This window comes from Poecilia reticulata, chromosome 2 (assembly GCF_904066995.2).
Source record: "Poecilia reticulata chromosome 2, P_reticulata-male-v2, whole genome shotgun sequence".
Taxonomy (NCBI): Eukaryota; Metazoa; Chordata; class Actinopteri; order Cyprinodontiformes; family Poeciliidae; genus Poecilia; species Poecilia reticulata.
The window spans coordinates 39984524-40007272 of NC_088831.1; the positions used below are offsets into that span (position 1 = coordinate 39984524).

Below are 22749 nucleotides of genomic sequence, written 5' to 3' on the forward strand. Positions count from 1 at the left end.
TATTTTATACCTGATTTGACACATAACCTTTTATCAAACTCTGTAATAGAAAGGAAAATTTCTCCTCTTTTTAGCCCCTTTTACGTTGGAACTAGGAATCTGGATGCCTGATGTTTTAGGACAGTTTGCTCTTTTCCAAACGGCCCACATGCTATGCAACATTAACAGGACTCACTTTCAGGAGGCCCTACAGACACTCATGTGTTGTAAAACCTATAACTATAATGGCTGCATCTTTTTTTCTGGTACAGTCTTTTGTGATGTAACTTTACTGAAAAAAAGATGTGCAATTTTTTTTCCCAGGCCATAAGTATAAATAATGTTAAGAAAAATAGTTTAGTTTAATAAAATTCTCTACAGTAAGTTAATATGCATCTGGTCTTTTTGTATAGCAGTCTAAAATTGATATAAATAATCCCCACAAAACCTGCTGCCGCAAAAATGCGGTAAAACCCCAACACTTGTGCCGCTGCAAAACATTTTGGTCATCACTAAAACCTAGTTAGTTAGCTGTTAGCTGTTGCCATAGAGATAGAATACATTGCGAGCGTAAGCGCTTTACGCATGCGCACTTTTCATAGTAGCGATGCACTGTGGGATTTCTGTGTATTGACATAGCAACCGGGCCAAGGAGTCGCCGCCGCCAAGTATTTTTGTTCGGATTAGTTTTTGCTTCAATTTCGTTGCTGGAAGTACGCTTTCCACCGCTGCCATGAACGCGGCGGTGGTGAAAAAGACTCAGGACACGCTGGGAAAAGTGATAAAGAAACCCCCGCTGACGGAAAAACTGCTGAGCAGGCCGCCGTTTCGGTACCTTCACGACATCTTCAGCGAGGTGAGCCTCTAACGGTGAAGACATATTCACAGTTGCTGGTCATATTTGAAGCGACCACGGCGTCTTTAGCTAACTGGTCTTATTCGAATTCACAGAGAAACGGCTTCGGTGGCTAATAATAACTTAAACGTAACAGTTAGCCCGCATTAAACGGCGATAGCGCTCTGGTAGGTATCAATTGTAGCACGAAGAGCAAGTAAGACATTGCAATCTCTAACCAAACAGTTGCTAACGTTTATTTGGAAGCATTTAACTGTTAAGTTCCCCGTGGAGTCATCTGCGTGTTGCTTTAGCTCTCCGTTTAGCGACGTTACCCAGTTGCTATAGGCACAACCTGGACCCTGGCGAGGATAAACTACTTAGTCCGCAGATGGATAACTGCTACTCTAACACTGAGTATGGCAGTCTCGGTAATAAGTCAGCTAAATTAGTCTGGGCTGTTTACCCATGTCAAGGTGGCAACCCTGATGCTCAGCAGCTTATTACAGCTGGACTGTTGGGTAATGCAGATTTACGTTGAGCTGCCTGAACCGCAAGAAACGTTGCAATAGAAGATTTGATTTAAGAAAGTCAAGTAAAAGGACTTTTTGTTCTTACTTTTTTTTTAACTTTCGTTACAGTTGTTATGATGCGTAACCATGGCAAAATGGTAACTGATTAGCACCTCAAAAGTTTAAATAACACCTGACCTGGAGTATGACCCCTTAGTCTCACATAAGTTGAAAAAGAAACTTAATGGATGCAAGGTGGAACCAAAGAGCAGACAGAGAAGGAGGAAGTTGAAATCACCCCTTCCATTGATCATAACAGGCAAGCATAGTACCCCCAACTAGAGCATTTCTGCCCAGATTTCTAACCATACAACCAAACAGAGATTTAAAAGGGAGCTGCAGAAGCAAATGAGCAAGCAGTGCTTGCCAACAACTGATGGTGTCATCCAGGACATTTTACTTTGGAATATTGTCTCTGCTGCCAGGAAATTGAGCTGTTAGACATATAGACATAGACGGATTATATTGTCATTCAACTGTACATTTAAAAATGTACAAATTGAAAGAAATGTTATGACAGTTATGACAGTCAGCTTTCAGTCAGAGGCCTCTTTACATTCGTTGCAAGACTGACTTTGATGAGATGAGTAATAATATTTAGTTTCCCTTCGGGATGAATAAAGATTTGTTAAATTGAATAAGATTGTGAGGGAATGTTAGTGAACAAATGGCGTCACGATGACCAATGACAGCAGACAGGGATAGGTTATAAAACAAGGCAAGCATTGATAAAATACATTGCCATTTCCCAACGACATTTTTAATTTAGACACTTTTATTATCACTGTTCAGTCCAAGATGCTTAGTGACTACAGCTGCTTGGCAATTATTTCGTAAGTTAAAGACCAGGATCAGTTAATGACCGCCATAAGATTTTAGTATCTTTTAGACCGTACACCTTAAAGCTAATTTTACTTTTGGGCTCAAAGTGACAGATGTTTTTATTGTTGTTTATACAGACTGGAGAGTGCATCATGACATATATCATCTCAACTTCAATGTTTAAATTCAGACTGTACTTAATAGGAGCTAAATTAAGAACAGTCCTCTTTAACATGATGTGTAACATGATTTAACATAAACCAAGTCAGTTGCATTCTTGAGGTCCTCACCTGTAACATAGTGTTATATTTCACTGTAAGTTCATGCATATTAGATTAAGGTTAGCATTTGTGTAAGTGCCTCCTTTACTTTGATTGGCAGGATATCCTGAACCCGTTTCCATTTTAGAGGCATGATTTTTTTTACATTACATGTTTATTTTAATTATTATTCTCTCTCAAATCTAATACTTTGGCAACCATTCACTATAGGAATAATTTGTTCTTCATCCACTTGAGAGATACGGGCTACTTGGGTCAAAGTGCTTTAGATTTGTTTTCTTTTGTCCCAAGTGCAATAGAGGAACTCCATCAGTTAGCCAGTGTCTCCATGGTGTTTTAGTAGCTCTATATCATTTTCCCTAATTTAACAGTTATTCCACTGAAATGTTTTATGCCTGTTTCTGAACCTTTTTGTGACAGAACATGGTCAGGTGGCTTTCACTGCTACAAATGAAAAGGTCAATGTTGAGAAACGTGTTTGGGACCAAAAACCAGTTGATTCTAATTCCCTTTTGGGTCGCTACAGTGAGTCATTAGTCTCCATTAGTCCTATCCTCCATAGTCCTATCGTCTGCGTTCTCCGCCCTCACACCAAGTGCCTATTATGTTTCACCACATCCATAAATCTCATTTTTGGTCTTCCTCTCGGCCTCCTCCACTGAGCTCCAAACTCAGCATCCTTTTACCGACTTAATCATCGTCTCTCCTCTGAACATGTTGATTGATGGACAAAAAGATGTTTTAGATAAAAGTCTCTAAATGTTGTCAGTTATAAAGTGATCTGAGCTTTTTTGTTCTTTCAACTTCCAGGTTATCAGGACCACTGGTTTTATGAAAGGCCTGTATGAAGAAAATGAGATGAAGTCAGATAGTGTCAAGGTAAGCTGGTTATTCTTGGCTGTTTTTCAGCCACTTCTAATATAGTATTTGGTTTTATTATGCACTTATGTAGTTTGAGCCAGTTTAAGTGCTAACTTAATGTTTTGATGAGCAAACTTGGACGTTTGAGATTCCCCTGCTGTTTCACCGATTTGTCTGAGTGTTGAGTAACCAAACACGAGTGAGAAGGCCTGGCAGTGAAGCGCAGAGTGTTTATCGAGGTGTCAGAACTCAGGTCTGCCATTTGCAAGTTGATCCTCGATTAGGAAAGGATGCGTAGAGGCTGCACCAGCTTCTCACCTTACCTTAAATTAATGCTGTTGTGTTAGTTGTTCTAAACTTTACCAGGAATCAAGTTTATCGAGCAATTTATTAAAATGCCATTCTTTATTTTTTTATATTCAAAGTTTTCAATAATTCTTCATGCATATTTATTCTAAGTACTTTTTTTCAGTTAGTCAGAAATTAACCTCTTTTTAAAACCAAACATTTACATTTTGGGTTAATCCAGTTGATGGTCACAAAAATCTTTAAATCAGAATAAGTATAACGTGACCTAAATAGGGCTGCACAGTGGCACAGTTGGTAGAGCTGTTCCCTTGCAGCAAGAAGGTTCTGGGTTCGATTCCCGGCCCCGGTCTTTCTGCATGGAGTTTGCATGTTCTCCCTGTGCATGCATGGGTTTTCTCCGGGTACTCTGGTTTCCTCCCACAGTCCAAAAACATGACTGTCAGGTTAATTGGCCTCTCCAAATTGCCCCTAGGTGTGAGTGTGCGTGTGCATGGTTGTGTGTCCTGTGTGTCTCTGTGTTGCCCTGCGACAGACTGACAACCTGTCCAGGGTGACCCTGCCTCTCACCCAGCTGGCACCAGGGGTGCTGGTGCCAGCTGGAGATAGGCACCAGCACCCCTCCCGACCCCACTGAGGGACAAGGGTGTAAGAAGATGGATGGATGGATGGATGGATGGATGGATGGATGGATGGATGGATGGATGGATGGATGGATGGATGGATGGATGGATGGATGGATGGATGGATGGATGGATGGATGGATGGATGGATGGATGGATGGATGGATATCTTCATTTAAAAAACAAGACAATAATACTGATTGTTACAGTTATAGCAATGTGTCTAATATATATTTATTGTTACCTTAAAGCGTTATTGAAAGCAGTGATATAAAGTAGCTGTTAAGCTCTGCTCCTTACAGCTGTTCGGTTTTTGGCATCTTATTAAAAGCCTTTTTTTATCCATAGAAACATTTTGATTTGAAATTAGTTCAGCTTTTCAAGCTTTGGGAAGCCTGATGATAATAAGAAACTCATTCCTGTTGCTGAACAGCTGCAATAATAATAACCTAATAAACTTTCTACTTTAATAATTTTTTTGGTCATGTTTTGTTGTAGGATAAGGACTCTAAAATGGCCTATCTTCAGAAAGCAATAGATGTTGTGATGTTGGTGTCTGGTGAACCTCTGGCAGCAAAGCCGGCACGAATCGTTGCTGGTCATGAGCCAGAGAAAACCAACGAGTTGCTTCAGGCCATCGCAAAGTGCTGCCTCAACAAGGTATGTCTTTCTGGGAAATCACTCGAATGTGTTCAGTGTCATTGTTCGTCTACTAATGAGCTGGATATCGTTATTGAACAACATTTTTAAAAATGTGGGTTTTATTTTTCACTGTTTGAGAAAACAGTCCAGCTGCCTGAGGGAGAACAATAAAATAACCTAATTGAACCCTGGAGACGGTGTTAAACAGAAGAGCTGATGCCCCGGGGATAGCTGATCTTTAATGTGGATGTAAACAATTCTTGGTGTTTCTGGAACACCAAGAATTCTTTACGCAATAATCAATAAAACCTGCACAGACAAACCACATGAAAGATGAGGGATACATTAAAATAATAACATTAAAATTTAGGAATGAAGGAAACGGTATGCAAAATGTAAATTTGAAACAAATAAACAGCTAATAAATCATAAACATTCAGGTGTCTAGCATGCTTTGTTAGTTTTTAGCCTCTTGAGGTTGATTTCAATGCTAAACACTGAGATTACTTCTATTGAAGCAAATTCAATAGAAGTTGCCCAATAATGGATCCCAGTCTTCCCAGTAAGATTTACTGTCATTTACCACAAAATCTGAAAGTTTTACTATTTTTCAGTTTATCAATATGTTTTGAGTTAAAAAGTAAAACTATTACATTTTGTGGCATTATTTATTAATTTTTTTTATCTCTGATTTAATTTTTAAATGTGCTGCAGAAATATGTGGAGGAACAACCAACAATGTTAGGAATTATTCTCCCTCATTAACCGGTTTTTCCTGCACACGTTGCTTTAATGAGTTCCTTTTTGCTTCGCAGTTGTCCAGTGATGAAGCAGTGAAGCGAGTTCTTGCAGGAGAAAAAGTGGACTTAAAGAGCAAAGGGAGCACCTCCAAGTCTCAGGGCAAGGAAAACAGGGATGGAAGGGAACGGCAGCCGGATAAGGAAGTGAGTCCCCTGCCTGCTAAAATATTTTTCAAAAATGTTTTCAGTACTCACCATCCTACCCAGATATTCCAAAAATTTATCTGAAGCGCATTTAGCATTGTTTTCTGATCCCTTCAATTTTCAGGAAAAGAAAAAGATAGAGCGGAGTGGCAGCCGGGAGCATAAGGATCCGAACCAGGGCAAAGAGCAAGAAAGCCAGCACAGAGACAAAGAGGACCACCGTGACCATGAGCGCACGGAGAGGCATCACCGCAGTGAGAAGGACCACCAAGACAAGAGCCGAGAGCAAGAACGAGAGCGAGACAAAGGACGGGTCAGGGACAAGGAGAAAGACAGGGACAGAGATCGAGACAGAGACAAGGAAAAGACCAGGGAGAGGGATTCTCACAGAGACAGAGGCCAAGACAAACGAAGAGACAAAGACCGAGAGAGGGAAGGAGATCGAAGCAAGGACTGCAATGAAAAAAACACAAGTGGGGAAAGAGAAAATGACAAGGTTTGGCAGCCAAACTTAAGCAAATTTTCAATTAAGCAAATAAATTCAGTAGCTCACGTACTCCGTGTTTGTGTTTACCATCAGGCCAGAGTGCCAGAGAAACCTCCGCAGAAAGCAGCCAAAACTGTGCCAGCAGTAAGTTCTCTCCTTTTATGATAGATTGCTCATTTTTCATGTTTACATTTTGGAAAAATAATTCAACTTATTTCAAAAAGGTGATAAACCTCTCATCACTTCTTTTTTTAAGGATCTAAAACCAGTTGAAGAGGTAACAAAGTTTGCAGACATGAATATGTTTGTTGCACGGCTTTTGGATAGTTTTTTTTTTAGCTATTTTTTTTTATGTGCTATTATATTAGTTTTTTTGTCGTTTGTGCTCAGTGCTGTAGCAGCTTTCATTTTAACGTATTAACATGATGGTTTTGTGTGTATGATTCAACTAAAGCCATGTTGCTGTGCTCTTTGTTCAGCCCACAGATGTAGTAGAAAACCAGGTAGGGACATAAAGATGCTTGTAGAATTAGAGTGGAGTAATTTATAAAAGAAGTCATGCTTTATCAGAATTCTATAAAAAAACAAACAAACAGATGTTTTCTTTTTTTTCCTTGTTTTACAGTCAAACGGTCCAGCTAGGATACCCCGGCCCTCGTCTGCCAAAGGCCAGAGGCAGAAACCCAAAGTTGGAAGCAATGGTAAAGGCTTTGAGAGCTTTATTCCAATGGAAAGCAAAGCGTCCAATGGATACGCACATGCAGCTTATAGAGGAGTTACATTGGGTTACTCATCTGTTGGAAGAATCCATAATGGAAATGAATAAAGGGATTCTGCAAATATGTTTTTCTATGAATGATTTGAAGACCCGCATTATGCTAATTATGTCTCTGTTCCGTACTAAAAGAGATGCCTTGGTATGTCATGACTTTTCATTTGTTCCTTGCAGCAGATGAGTCTGACAGTGAAGGAGGTAAGTAAGTGTTTCCTCGTTAACATGGACCTCCTTCTCATCATTAAAGAATAATGTTTTGTGTCTGTGAATTACTTAATTGGAATTGGTTTAAGTTCCTCATAAAAGTGACCATACCTGTTGAATCTGAAAATAAATGTTGATGTTTTTTTTTTTTTTTTTAGATGAACCAAATTATTGGCCCAATTATGAGCATTGGCTCATAATTGGGAAGATGAAGGAAAAGTACATGCAAACCTTCAAAAATATGGAATGCTTTTTTATTTAACCCCACTAAGTTAATACTTAGAGCCAGTTTTCAAAGAAATTACAGCAGCAATGTGGATGAACATGGTTTGATCTAAATATTTTTTTTCTCCACAGTGTTTGCTGATTTCTCTGGTCTTCATGACCTGTTTTTTGATAAACCTCTAAAACCACTGAACAAATTTGTTTATTTACTAATTATATAACTTATGAACATATGTGGTCGCACTGATGTGTTATTTATTTTTTTCAGAATACCTTAGTGAAAGGGGCTAAATATAAATGCAACCACGATTTTCAAATTTTTAAAAATATACAATCTAAACAAACAAACATTTCTTCTACTTCATATTTATTATCTATTTTGCTGTTTTAAATCACATAAAATTCCAAAATAATGCTCTAAAGTTTTGGGTGAAACGTGACAAAAGGTGAAAAACGCTCCAGGGTTATAATTAGTCCTGCCAGATTGCGCCGACTCGCATCTCTCCTGTTCAGTAAACCGAAGAAGTCAAATTTGCTGATATCTCCTCATCTTCAAGGAAATCCTAGCACCTATGATAATTACTGCCTTTTCTTTTCTGAGCAAGTCAGTCAGGTTTTATTTGTAAAGCAAAGCGTTGAACACAAAGTCTCGCTGCCTGGGCGTTTACTGGTCCAAACGTACCTATCCAAACTCAGACTGGGCTGGGTGTGCAGTAGAACGGGGGGTAAAAACAGTCTGCAGTGAAAAGTAGTTTAACCTGTTAAAGGTGCATGAATCTCATGAGCTCTGGTATTGTGTTTCAATATTTTGTATTCATAATGTGGAATGTAGGCAGAGATTTAAAGAATACACTATACTATCACAGTATTTGATCTTGTCTTGTATTTGACCCTTTTTTCATTTTGATTGACCTGAATGAGAGTTGGTGGGTGTGGTCAAATAAATCTTGTCCTCCCACTTTGAGTACGTTGAGTCTGTCGATACAGTGGCAAAAATGTAATATGTGGAACATGCCCTCATGTTTATTGTAGTTTTAATTTCACTGATGAGTGAAGCAATAGTCAAAAATTATAACGTGTGAAAAATTGATTTATTTAAGCTCTCAATTAAATATAAGAGCTTATTGATTATCTTAATGCTGTTGGGAGGGTTGTTGCTTTTTTCTTGTTTATACGTGGAAAAACTCAATAATAAAAACCTGAAAGATGTGTAAAGGTTCTGTGCAGAGAAAATAGCCAACTCCTCAAAAATTTCTCCACCACGTTTAAGTCTTTTTTTTTTCTTTTTCTTTTTTGCTGTAACCTACAAATTTTTCTTTCTTTTTTTTTAGGTGAGCAAATGTAGAAATCCAGCCGTGAATCAACAGTTCCACTCCTGTAGACCCCTGGTGGTCTACAGGGTCATACATTTTCAGATGTTCATTTACTTTTAAAAGAATAAAAATTTGCAGGGGTTTTAGAAGGAATTAAATGGCATTATTAAATTAGTAAGACTTTGTTAGAGTTGTGGTTTTAAGGATGCTAATCAAGGGTTTGATCTCACTTTTCTGTCCAAATTGAATCCCTTTTTTTTCCGTGTCCACTCACAGACGGAGACGTCCAGTTAGCCCAGAGAGCTGTCCCTCAGGAGAACGGAGACTCTGAAGGATCCTCTGTGCCAGACAAGGCTGCTAGGTGTGTACAGTCAATATTTACTGGATCTGCAACAATAAACGCTGGACTTTGCATTATCCTTTAAGTTCTAAAGTCTAAATGCAGTCATTCGTCTTACTGTTGCATTGATATGAACTATAAAACATTTACATCCAGATTGTTGTCCCAGTTCTTGCTTTGCAGGTTGAAAACTTTGGAAGTCCTCTTCCTTTGGCTGACTAATCACTTATGATTGGCCTGTTAAGCTGCTGTAAAACCGCAGCTGTTATTAATATTCTGAGTGTTGGCGGGCAGAGCCGTCATCCTCCTGACGTCTGGACCCATCTGGCAGATCTCACACACGTTTCTGTGTTGTTGTGCTCAAAATAAGCTGTGAAAATAGCAGCTCGTAAAAAGGAAAACCTGCTGTTGGTGTTTTTTAAATACTTTGTTTGCGGTTTTCATCCTGCAGGCGAGCGGCTCGGCCCAGCAGCGCCCGCCCAGCACCTCCTCGAGTCAGGAGACAAGAGAGCAACGCTGAGGAGACCCCAGCTGAGAGGTGACCTCATCGCTCCAATTACCGAATGTTTGTCCCGTTACGGTGCCTTGTAAAAGTATGCGCACCCCTTGAATCTTTTTCACATTCAACAAAACTTCCAACGCTTTTTAAAAACATTTAAAATTTCTGCTGAACATACACCTGCAACTCATTTGTAGTATTTTTCTAGCTGTGTGAGTCACTAGAAAGCAGGGCTGCAACTAATTATTATTTTTGTAATTGATTATTCTGACAATTAACTCAATCTTATGTATATAGTACATTTAATCAACAAGGCAGTTCAAAGTGCTTTACATCATAAAAACATCATACCGTCATCAATTATGAAACGAGCAATAAATATTACATGATGTCAAATGCCATTATCAAAATCATCAATCAAACACGCATCAGATATGTCGATCAGTGTTTCACTTGTTACTAATCAAAGGCAACTTTAAACAGGTGGGGGTTTTTAAAGGAACTTGGTGTTTCAGAGGTTTTGTCGTTTTCTGGACGTTTCCTTGTCGGGGAAAAAAAGACAATTTACATTTATCCACTACTTTTGCTTCGTCTATTGTATACAATCCCAATAAAACACATAAAAGTTTGTGGTTGTCACATAAGAAATGTGAAAAGTACAAGGCGTATCAATCTTTGCAAATGCAAGGTTTGTTCGACTTGGGCCTGTGCCGTCCTTGACTTTTGTCCAGTTTGAAAACTTCTTAGCAAAACAATTTAGACTGAACTCACTGCACTGATTAAAAATGCTTCTTCTAAGCCAGTTCTCAATACGACTCCTGTTTTTAAGGCTATCGAGTGCCAAGCCTGCAGCTCCCATTATACTGGACGGGAGGAAAACTTCAGACGATGAGGAGGATGAAGATGAACAGTTCCTAGTGATGGAGGCCGTCACCCCACATCCAGATTCCCCTAAAACAGAGAGAGTGGGTGATATGATCATTCATGGGTGTAATTATGAAGTTAAAGTCCAGAAATGATCATCAATATTTGTTTGTGACAGGAAGCTGTACATGAACTCGACGCTGATGAAAAACACGGTGAGTGATTTAACTTCTTCAGCTCTTGAAGAATTACAAAGTTTTTGCTTTTCGAAGCTGAATTTTGTCCTCTAATGCAGGCGGACTCGTGAAAAAGATCCTTGAAACAAAGAAGGACTATGAGCTGACTCCGTCCTCATCAAAGTCTAAAGAACAGGTTTGGATTTCAAACATTTAATTTTCCAGATTTCCACTAGAGGGCAGTATTAGCCAAGTTCTGTGAGGACCAGTCCTGTGAGCCTTTTCTTTCTGGGAACACTATTTTAACCACAGGCTCTGGTGCAACACTGGCTTTTATCAAAAGAAAGATGTAAACAAATGGAGGGAGGAGGTGGAGGTGTAATTGCGGTGCCTCTAAACCGCAAAAATGTTCCCCTTCAGTGAAGGTGAAGGGCTAATAACCAGGCAAGCAGCCATGGCCCCTTGCAGACCACACACACTATTGATCCACACATCTAGATGTCTGGAGCAAAAATGAGTTGTTTGCAACATTTCTGTTATTTAAAATTGTTCAGCTTAGCAAGGTTCTCTGCTCAATTAGGAAGCATCGTAAAGCATGGGAGAAAGATTTTAGAGCGTTTGTTTTTTTTTCTTTTTTAAATCCTAATGGATTCTAAGTCCATGTAGCTAAATTTTGTCTTTATTTACAGACCGAGTAAAGATGCATAGAAAACCTTCGACTAAATTTAATGCAACAGGATAGTCTCACAATGAAACAGCTGTAAAATTCAAACTTTAATTTGGTTACATATAACAATAAGGAAATCAAACATTATGAAATGACAAAGACAGATCTTATCCTTGATCTTATAAATATTTCTTGTTACATAATATCTTACATATTTTCTTTAGCTCAACTCAACGGTTTTGTTCCGGTAAAACATTTCTGTGTTAATTCATTTTAATTTTCAATCTGCTGAACCATACCCACAGCATCATAGATCCTCTACCCTGCTAAACCGTGCGTTTCTACTTAAGTTTTGTTGAAAAGCTTGATCTTAGGCTCATGTGGCCCACACCCAAAGCTCCAACAGCTTTGGGTGTTATGTTAAGAGTGAAAACGCTCTTGCCCAGACCAATGATCTGTGTCGCATCGTATTTATAGATTCTCCCTGTATGATAGTCTTGAGTAGCAATATCACCATATTCAGATGAAAATAAATGCAATTAAAAAGAAAATAATATAAAAACATTGAACATTCTGATTCTTCCACTTGCATTAATGGTATCTAAAATTGATCTTGTTAGGGGTAACAATTAATTTTTTTTTTGTTTCCCCCTATTCTGAAAATTGTTTTTTGAACTGCAAAGATTTTAAGAAAGACTCATAATGAATTTTTAATTTGAGTTTCATTCTTAGTTTTTATATCATAAGTCACCATTTTATTTCTATTTTTTAGGTTTCAAAAATAAACATTAAACTTTTGGAAAAAGAGGTTAAAATCTTTCCTTCCTAAGAATGTCTGTATTTATGGAAAATTGTGGAAATCCTATGCTGATTTTTCCATTACAAGCAGAGATTTTTTTTTTTACAATGGAGTATTCTTTAAAAGGTTTACATAAAAAAAAATGCTATTTCTACATTTATTAAGAGTGACTTTTTGCTCTGAAGCTGCAAGGCTGAGAGGGGAAGCAGCCAGCTGTGGAAGCAGTCAGGGCTGCTCAAAAGGGAACAATGCAGCAGCTGTAACACCGCAAGACATTTTCCGGAACATTTCTGACACTGCTTGATATTCGTTGTAGGTTGCAAGAGAGATAGATTTGTGGTTGCTGCGCCCATCACACTTAATGACTGTGAAGTACAGATTTAATCTCACAACCAATGATTTTCCTTTCCTGACAGTGTGAACTTGATGGAAGCCAGAAATATAGAATAAACATTCTAAATTTTAGTTTTCAAGTGGTTATTGGACAGAAGATTATATCTTTCTGTCATTCCACTCTTTATAGACTAACAGAAATATATGAAGCCGATGCAAACAAGACGTAATTGAGCTTCAGCCGCTTTGTGCAAATTCCGTGAAGATTAGTGATTCAACCCCGTCTGTGTCTTTGCCAGAATCATAAGTGAGCACAGCAACGGTGCAAGTAATCACAGACAACCTGGCACAGGTGTATGATATTTATTGGAGACACAACAAAGTCACACCACAACAAATTTTCCTGGACAATAAATTGAAAAATAAACTTTCATGCAATAAAAAATGAGCTAAGCGTATCAATAACCACTAACATACGGACATATAGCAAAAATAAAACAACCAATATTAGGGAAAACTAGCAGAAAAAGTGGCAGATAGTAACATAGCAACAACATGAGAGAAAACATGACAGATAATTTATATGTTATGGTGACTTTCGGTGGTTAAACAGTTATTTGCGACTATCTGCTGGCGTAGTACCAACAATAGCAAGAATGACCTTGATAAGAAAGTGCATTGGGCTCCTTCAGTTTTCACACCATGACTGTTCATGTTTTTCCATTTTTAAACAGCCAAATTAGTGTAACCTGCAGTGGTTTTTGAAATATTTAATATAAATATGAAATATAATTTAAAAAAATATAATAAAACAAAACCTCAGTTATTTTTAGGAGTTAGGGGTTCCAGTAATTGTGGCGTAAGGGATTTTGTAAAAAAAAAAAAATAAATTGCTAACGGAAGAAATAAGGTTTCTTTTGTTTATATTAATGAAGGCCTATTGTCCTATTGCTAGCACTGTTTATAGATTCCCCTCTGTACGCCAGAGAAAGTGCTCTTTCATCAATATTTGGAGTTTAAAAGCGTTTGAAGCTTACAGTTTGGTCTGAGCTCCGCGGTGTGAGGCGGTGTATGCTGTCTGAGTTGGGTGGTCCCCTTCACTGGAGCATGGTGCCCTGCATCCCATCCTAGCTGACCACCGTGGCTGTGATGGATGAAGTGTTTTGAGCTGTCACTCATGCAGAAAGGCCGCTGATCTATTTCTTCCTAACAGCGACCTCAGACAGCATCACTCGTAACTCGCAGCTGAAGCCAGCGAAGCTTAGCCAGCGGTAAACTGAAAGTGTTCATCGGAAATTTATGGACTCAGGATTGAAAAGTTGTGTGTGTTAAATGTTGTTTATGTGCAGCTCACGACCTCAATTGTAAGTTCAAACTCATACAGACAAAGCAGCTCTTTGAGTAACATGAGCTCAGCTTTCTGGAGATTATCCTAATTTCCTCAATTTTTGGGGCCTTCAGGCCTTGGTTTCACAGTGTTGTGCCTGGTCTGAAGGTCCAGCTTGCTGCAGGTACGTCCATTTATAGGAGCCGGTTGTTTAGGCCATCCCTCAGCCGCTGCTGGCCTTGCTTCGTCAGCTGTATAAAGAACTATAATGACTTCCTTCCTGACATGAAAAAGCATCGAGGTCAGCCTAATGGACCTCTGCCTTTCCTTTTTTATATTGTAATCATAGTGAAACACAAAAATGTAAACTGAGCGTCCCCTTTGCTCTTTGATTTAACTGATTTATTTCTAAAATGCTGATGTTTACAGAATATGTATGTCTAACCAAATTTAGGCCTTTATTTTATTTATTCCATTTGTGTCATTAGAAAACCCCTTAAGTTTTAACAGTTGCCTGGTTATATTTACCTCTTGCTCCTTCACTGTATGGGTAGCTGGAGGATATTCAGTATATTTATGGGTTGACCCTCATCACGACCCCTCAGCAGTCGTGTATATTATTCCACGATAGTTCTCCTTTTATTTTGACACAGTTTGCCCTTTGCTACAGCTGCGTTTTCATTGGAATTTTTTTGTATTCTTCTTTTTTTTTCTTTTTAATTGCCTCTCTCCACCGGTTCTTTACCCCATCAAATTAGCCTTGATGAAGGTCTATAATGTATAAATAAACAGTGTGGCATACAAATGGATGGCTGTTGAGTGAGAGTCACGGAGGAGAAGGGCCAGGATACTCTCTGCTGGATTGTCAAGAAAATAAATACCTCTCTCTGCAGACCTCTGTGTCTTCATAAACATCCAGGTTTTTTTATGTGGAACCATGAGGAAATGACCCAGTGGTATTGGATTTTTGAGGGGCTATATTGACTCGCTGAAGAATTGTTTTCTGCTGTAGGAAAACCTACCTCAAATCTCTTTAGTGTTTTTTTTTTTCTTTTTTTACTTTTTGTTTCTTTAGATCGTTTCTCTTGTTTGAGTGCTTCATAGTTTGGGATTAGTTAAGAGATTCCTTGTTCACCCCAGATGTCAAAAGGTTGATCTTCATCGTCTCCCCAGGGGGCTGCTGTGACCTTAGAACAACATCCTGTAACCTCAGTGCTCCTTTCCTCACTTCACTGACTCTGAGCTATTTTCATTATCCAGTTAGCTTTTTTTATTAACACATGGCACATAAACAACACTCTGAGATCCTTTGAAATGAGTTTTCTTCAGGATAAAAACTCTTTAACTCAAAGCTACACTAGCAGCAAAAATACGATGCTCCTACTTGCTCCTGAAGTTATAACACATGGTTTGCACTTCCTTCCTCAGCTGTGATGATCTTAAACTGTCCATACTTAATTTTGTCACATGCTCTTCATTTGTAAACTTTACTGCTTTCCCATTGTTTTCCCACCCTTGTACTTGGGTTAAACTCAAGAGACATGTCATCATCTTTATGCCCAAGAGAACCCAGGAGTGATGATGCTGCATTGGGAACGCCAAACTCAGGCATCAGTACAGAGCCCAATGGCCACCCAACGAAACTATTGATGGCAAAATCTCCAGGACTATGAGTTCCTAAAGTGAAGATTGATGTAGCGATTTATCCTGTGGTGAGAAGAAAGTCAAGAAAAAATGTATCTGAGAGCAGTAGCTTGGAAAACTAACAAACTGACTTCCTGCAGAGTGACTTAAAATCACTACAATGTATCCAGGTTGCGTGTAATTGACCACAGTTGTAAATAACCGCTTGCGACAGTGGTTATAGAGTTTAACACAGTGAAATTCTATCAACTTTCAGACAAACATTCTAGTTTTGCCTCTGGCTCTGACCAACATTCTCACTCTCATGTACACAGACGTGCTTGAGAACCTTCCTCACTGAAACTTGCAACTCAGTGATTGTGCAAGTCTCATTTTTCTCCACGTCATCCAGTCTGTATTTTACTTGAGAGTTCACCTGCTTTAAAGTAATGTCAATTTCAAAACGTTACTCTGAGGTGGCTGTCACCACACACTATCATTTCATTAAATTTCCAACAAATACGTTCTTCCTTGACTTTCTTATTCAAGAACGCTGACCTGTGAGGTGCGTTTTAAAAATGGCCTATCATCTAAAGTGTGATAATAAATTCACTTTAAATGGCAATAATTAGAAAACATAAATGAATGGTTGTGTTCAGTTTAAATTTCTCTAAATGAATGTTTTCTCTAATTTGTTTTTGTTTTCCCAGTTCATGGTAGCCTAAAGGTTGCTGTAGCGTCAACGTTTTTCTCTGCTTGAAAGCCATTTTTCTTGTCAGAGTCTTTGTAGAATGTTTTTCTTTCTCCTAGAAAATCCCCAAAAGCAGTCCATAAATCACATTTTTAGGACATATTTCCTCGTGAAGCAAATTAGGCATGTGATGACAGGAGGAATTTCCTATTGAATTGTACATCGTGTGTTATACAGTTCCCCTGGAAAGACGTAGAAAAAAAAAGCTTAAATAAACTCATTTTGTCGTCTCACGCTGAAAGCTCCAGAATAATCCAAGCTTGGTTTTGGCACATTTATTCCGTTGGGGAAATAATTGTTTCAAGATAACTGGTGCCACACTTATTGGCATGACTAACAACTCATATAAAATGAATGTAACCGGAATATTTTTTATAGACATGCTTTGCTTTTTTAAGTTGATCTGTATTTGTGACCTTGGTGCCCTGTTTCCTTGAAGTTTAAATATGGCCCAAGACATTTTAGCTACTGTTTAAAATGAGGAAGACATGATAAGTAGACATTTACATTAGTAAAATGTGTGTTAGTTTAGAAAAGTGAGGAAATGGCAAAAAGAAAAAAAAAAAAAACTTTAACCTGATCTATACTAATAATTTTTGAAAGTCAATCTGCTGGTGTTTCCTTAGATTGAAAACTTTTTCTTTACTAATTTGAACAATAAATCCAACTTTACTGCATTATTTGATAACTAGGATTAATTGGAACTCATGTATGATTTGATTTAATTATTTTGCTAAAAAGTGCCTCAAGACGACAAGTTGTGAATTGACGCTATACAAATAAATTGAATTGTATTCAGTCAGAACGTCACAAACACAGATATTGCTCTAATATAAAGCTTACCTGTAATTTACTGACTGATTTATTTTTATAGTGCTTAATAACATCCAATTAAGGTGACTGAGGCACTTTACTGTAAACGTCACAGTAAAAATCACATTACAAGAAGAAATTAGTAATAAAATGTATTACCATGCTAGTAGTGAAGAATTGTGCAGCATTTATTGATGAAGTCATGGAAGCAGGAGAAAAAATTGCCAACAACAGCATAACTCCAGACATTGCTCAGAATAAGTAGTTTTGGGATTTTGCAAACACAATCAGTTGTTAAGGTTTATTTTTATTTGTACATGCCTAGTTTGTATCAAAATATTTTTTCTCCCAGCAGTATGATATTTCCCATCTCCAGTACAGTGGAGGATCTGTCATACTGTGGGCCGTTTCTCTTCCAAAAGCCATGGGTGCCTTTTTAGAAAAATCTCATCATGACCTTTTTGGGGTTAAATTTTTCAAAACATTATTTCAGTTTGAGATTATCCATTCAAGTTGAATTTACTGTAAGGCTCTTTACCCATTTTTACCATTTTTGTTTTGTTTTAATTCATACCTAAGCACTAAAATTTACCATGTTTTCATCCCCTCTTGCGTCACCACATCTAAGTACTGATTCTTGGTGAGAAAAAGGAAAAACTCAGGGTGCACAGGTCTCACAGACCCCGACAGAGGCTTACATGGCGCTGTGATTTACATCTACCAAGACGCACTGAGCACGATCAAGAGGTTATGTTTTCACACCACGTTTTTTATTTTCCAGCAGAGATTCAGAGGAGGGGGAGTTCAGAGTTTGGGGTGAAGTTGAAACGCCAAACAGACTGAAGCCGCGGGTCCCGTCTGGGGCCCCGTAGACCTAAAACCACAGCTAGACCGAATGAGGCATAGAGTGTTTGTGTAGCTGCAGGGTTCGCGGCGCCCAGTGGAAAGCCACCCACCTTGCTGGGGGACCACTGGGCCCAGGCATTGCAGCCCTCACACTCATGAGCCCCAGTGAAAGCGTGAGGCCGTCGGAAGCCTGTACGTGCTTCCTAAAAGAGACTGAAGCAGCAGTGTTGTTTGATGTCGATGCTGCGGTGTGGTCCTGTGTGCTGAGGCTCGCTCAGATTAGTTACTGAAGCTGCCTGGTTTAAGGAGGAGAAAGATGGCTTGATAAGGATTTCTGTTTTCCTGCTATGACCCAAGCAACATCTTTGGCCGCTTAGTTTACTGTGTCAGTCTGAATTCTGCACTCTAATGGAGTCAGGTATGGAGCCAAACAATTCAGGGTCTTGGTTGAACTTGAAAGGAGGCATAAAGTGTAGCTGTTGTTACTCAATACTGTAGTAAAATAACCCCACTGCCACAGTCTGTTACTAACATAAACAAGACCAAGACTGCAGGTGGGGGCTATGTGTGTTCATCTCGGTCTCCAGTGGGTGTTTATAAGTAGGTGTGTGTGTGTGTCTGTGTGTGACTTTAACTTTGCATTGCTTTCACATCACATACACACCTACAGGTCTTCCAAAGTCCAGCTGAGCAAACATCCTCAGGTTTGCTCTGTGAGAAGGGAGTTCCCTCCCCCCCTTCTCACCATTAAGGAACTGGTTGTAATTGGGATACACCGCACACCATGGACTGGAAACCTTCAACAACCAGTCGACTCCATTGGCCAACAGCATGTTTGATCTTTATAAATACAGCTAGCTTGGTAGAATTCCTTAATAAGTTTGACCTTGAAGTTGCAAGGCCACAAAATCCAACCATGCTTTGGTTCTGGTTCTGGTTCTGGCTTTAGAAGCTGTGCTGGCAAAGAGACTTTTATGTTTTGGTCTAAAGGAACAATAATTTTTTCCTCTCTTCTTTTAGCTGCCTACATAAACTACTGTGTGTTATTAAGCCACGTCAGAGAAACATTTTCTTCATTGGTCTTTTAAAACTTATCTGCTTAAGGCAACTAAATTTCCTGAAGAAGTGTGTGACCTGTCAGGTCGGCTATGGTAAAATCAAACATTTATGATTGTTTTTGTTTTCTGTTTGAAGTAATGAGGGGAATACACAGGTTGTTATTCTAACTTATCGAAAACATTTCTATAAGTCTTGTCTAAATCCTTGGTAGTTGTCTACAAAGATAGATATTGCCATTTTCCACTGGCACTTAGCAGCGCAGCTTAACTCATTTCTACTCTATTTGTGTGGTTTCCCATTGCAGCTGAGTAGCAGCTCTATTGGGTGGGGTTGTCATGTAGTTGGGTGGTCCAAATCCAAATCAAAGCTGTTTTTTTTCTTCTCTAAACTTCCCAAATTACATCAGTCAGAAATCAGAAATTCACGTTAAATAAACGGATTAGCATGCTTTTTTGACCTTATGAGTTTATTGCACATTTTTTGCAAAAAAAAATTTCAAAAACATTGGGCTTAAATGATGCTTAATCCCACCTGCAGGTGGCAGTATTTCTAACTTTTTACTTCGCTATTGACTGAGGCTTCCATGATGTCAAATTATAGTCCGTGATAAATATGGGAAGTAAAAAAGGAATTCTTGTAAATATTTCTAAACCAGCCCCACAAAATCAGTGATTTTGATTGTAACAAATCGCTAAATCAGTAAAATGTTTTGCAACTAATCCAGATGTTTAGTATTTTTTAATTTTAATTTTAAGATATACTCATCGAATAACAATTTTTATCAATAAATTCTGGCACAACTGGTCTTAATGTGGCCCAAAATAAAAATGAGTTTGACACCGCTGCTGTGAAGATTGAACTGGTACCATATAACCAATACCAGTGGAAAACTCTAAGTAGAGCCCAGCCAACCCACACTGAGAAGGCGCTAATGGAAAAAGCTCCTTGAAAAATTGTTCATAACCTTTTAATGTTGTCATATTTCAGTGAATATTCTGTGACAGACCAACACAAACCAGTTCATAATTGTGATGTGAGAGAATATGATGCACGCTTTCCATTGTTTTTTCCAAACTCGAAAAAGTGTGGCGCTTCCAAAAATACTGTCATTTACCCCAACAGTGTTTGCTATGACTGTAAGTTCATCATCCCTGTTTCCATGCTCAAAATCTCATCAAACCTCACTTTCAGAACTTGGTGTCCGAAACAGCTCGTAAAAAAGATCGGGAAATGGTGATGAGGGAGATCGACCGGCTTCGCTCCTCCATCCAGATGGTGTGTCGGAGTTCCTTACCGCTTGGAAAGATCATGGACTACATCCAGGAGGACGTGGACGCCATGCAGGCTGAGCTGCAAAGCTGGCGGCGGGAGAATAAGGAGCACGCACAGGCCTTGCTGCAGGAGCAGAGGTTGGCTTGAGGCAGACACTCTTGCTTTTCTTGTTTTTATTAAAACATCAGTTTGACATCATGTTAAATTATCCTGCAGAGGGAGGTGGGATATTTTAACAAAAGAAACGTGGCTCAAATATATTCGTTTCTTCGTGGTTCCATGTCCAGCTGCCAAGACATAGTTTATGTTTATGGTTTTGTCTTTAATCTAGTCAGATCAGAACTGATAAGTTTCTACTACCTGTTGTAGTAGAAACAACAGGTGGTTGTTTCTGCTGGTTATTATAGATGAGCCACTGATCGCAGTAAATACTGTTCTCCTCTCCTCAGGGTAACGGACCGGGTCGTGGAGCCTCTCAACGCCGAGTTAGTCGAGCTGGACCAGCTTATCAAGGACCAGCAGGATAAAATTTGTGCTGTGAAGTCCAATATACTGAAGAATGATGAGAAGATCCAGAAGATGGTAACTGGGATCAACTTTTCCTCCAGAACCTGAGTGAATAAACTGGATAAGAAAAAATGCACTCTAAACATTTAAAGATGAGCTGTATAGACTAAAGAGCTGCGCTGTGCGTTACAGATCCTGTTTTCTGGTTCTTAGAATTAAATCAAATGGATCCACCTGGTTGTTTTAAATTGTGCCTTTGTTGCACGGATCTGTGCAAAGCTTCTAACTTGGAGGTTTGCATGGATTGGTTTATGATAGCAGCGCCAGCTCCATACAGGAAAATATCTTTGTTGTGTCGGTAAGTAAGAAATTGACTGCAAGTAGGATTTCTGGTCTTTTTCAGCTTTCATTTTATTTTCAGTATTTATCTTTATTAATCTAATTAAACTGACACAGTTTTAGCCTAATTCACGTTCTTTAGCATCTTTGTCTCTGATCATCTGTCCTCTCATCCCTTAAGATCCCATCGACGTGGTTTTCAGAAAGCATTTTCCCATCACATTTTCATTCTCTACTTTTGATGCACTGCTGCACTTTTATTCTCTTTTTAAACTGTAAAGGGGAAAAGATTCTTTCTGTAAACTTGGCAGCTAAATAAACTCCACTTTCTGTCATGGATGAACGTCCGGAACATCCTGGTTTTGCCACTTCCAATAAAGAAACACATTGAATGTAGCAGTGAGCACAGAAGAGACCTGATTCATGAATTTGAAAAGAAACTAGAAGGATTACATTTTGCTCCTGTTACGGCCGTATGAACTGTACAATTAGGCTGTCATTGATATAGTTAACAAAAATATTTCGTTTTAACCTATATGTGGGTTCATTTTGGTTACATTAGTGTTCTTGCATTGTGATGTATGTCCTGAAAGAAAAGGCAATATCAACATAATATTTTGAACGAGACTTTGAGTTACTCTGAAATGTTACAGAAGACCAAGTGATTGATTATAATATTATCTTCAAGAGAATAATAATTCCATAATTTATTTATTTTCTCCTTCACTGAATAAATTTCCCCATTCTGAATTTGATTTAGTTGCATGTTTCTAAGAGGTTCGGTGTGAGATAAAGCCATTTGACATGTTTACCAAATGGGTGATGTGACCACTTGTCTGAAAAAATCTGTGACATCTGAGCTAAGAACATGAACCAATTATATAATTTTTACTCATGCCATGGCCTAATATTCATATAGCTCGAGGACAAATGGACTGCTGATTTAGCTTTTTATGCCTATAAATGTAAGCGTACAGCATGCGACTGTGTTAAAGGCACATTTTCTGTTACTGCTCAGGAAAAGAAAACACTAAATTTACATAATCTCTTTATAGACACAACAAGTCAACAACAGCTATTAGGTGAAGACTCAGCAGTCAAACTACACAAACGGGTCAGACTTTTGTTTTTATAGCCCCATTTTGTGACGTCCTTCCAAAATAAAACAAACGTCCAGGAGTTTTAGTCAGAGTCTCAAAGGGAGAACCGATAAAGTGGGGACCTGTATATTACTCATAATTACTACATTCACTGTACACTGTTTGTTACATTCTCTCAGTTTACCTTTCAACTGTACATAATGTATATGTTGAGATTGTATCATAGTTTAAATGACTATATAATTTTGTAGTGGAGTGAAATAAACGATCACATTGCAGTAAATGTTTGCCTCTTGTTTATGATTTGCGACAGAGTGGAGTGGAGGTTCGCCTCAGCCTGTTAGTCAGAGCGACCTTAATGAGAGGCTTTGATTGTTCAAGTCAACACAAATGAAGTGGTGAATGACAGGACTGTCATTTTGAACGTTTCTTGTAAAGGTTTTATTACCTTCCGTCGCACTGCAAGGAAGTGATTTTCCTTTCAGGTCTCATAAACATTCAACCTTTCTTTTTCAGCTGCTGAACGACGACGGTTGTTTTTACCCTCTATTAGAAAATAAAGCAG

The 22749-nt window shown here is 38.6% G+C and overlaps 1 protein-coding gene across 11 annotated transcripts; it reads left to right on the forward strand.

Moving 5' to 3' along the window:
• The first annotated feature begins 572 nt into the window (after positions 1–572).
• Positions 573–22467, forward strand: traf3ip1 (TNF receptor-associated factor 3 interacting protein 1). 11 transcript variants are annotated; one of them, XM_008402181.3, is made up of 17 exons: positions 573–835; positions 3300–3368; positions 4778–4939; positions 5737–5865; positions 5990–6361; positions 6446–6496; positions 6609–6629; positions 6832–6855; positions 6978–7053; positions 7302–7325; positions 9146–9230; positions 9661–9747; positions 10538–10673; positions 10751–10787; positions 10868–10944; positions 20158–20375; positions 20688–22467. In XM_008402181.3, exons 1-17 carry the CDS (start codon positions 713–715, stop codon positions 20851–20853), a joined length of 1857 nt encoding a protein of 618 aa, XP_008400403.2. In that variant the 5' UTR covers positions 573–712; the 3' UTR covers positions 20854–22467. The 11 variants fall into 11 exon arrangements, with proteins under 11 accessions (XP_008400403.2, XP_017159011.2, XP_008400419.2 ...); XM_017303522.2 differs by having other exon boundaries at positions 7305–7325; XM_081604579.1 differs by lacking the exon at positions 573–835 and adding an exon at positions 947–1002.
• Positions 22468–22749: the final 282 nt, after the last annotated feature.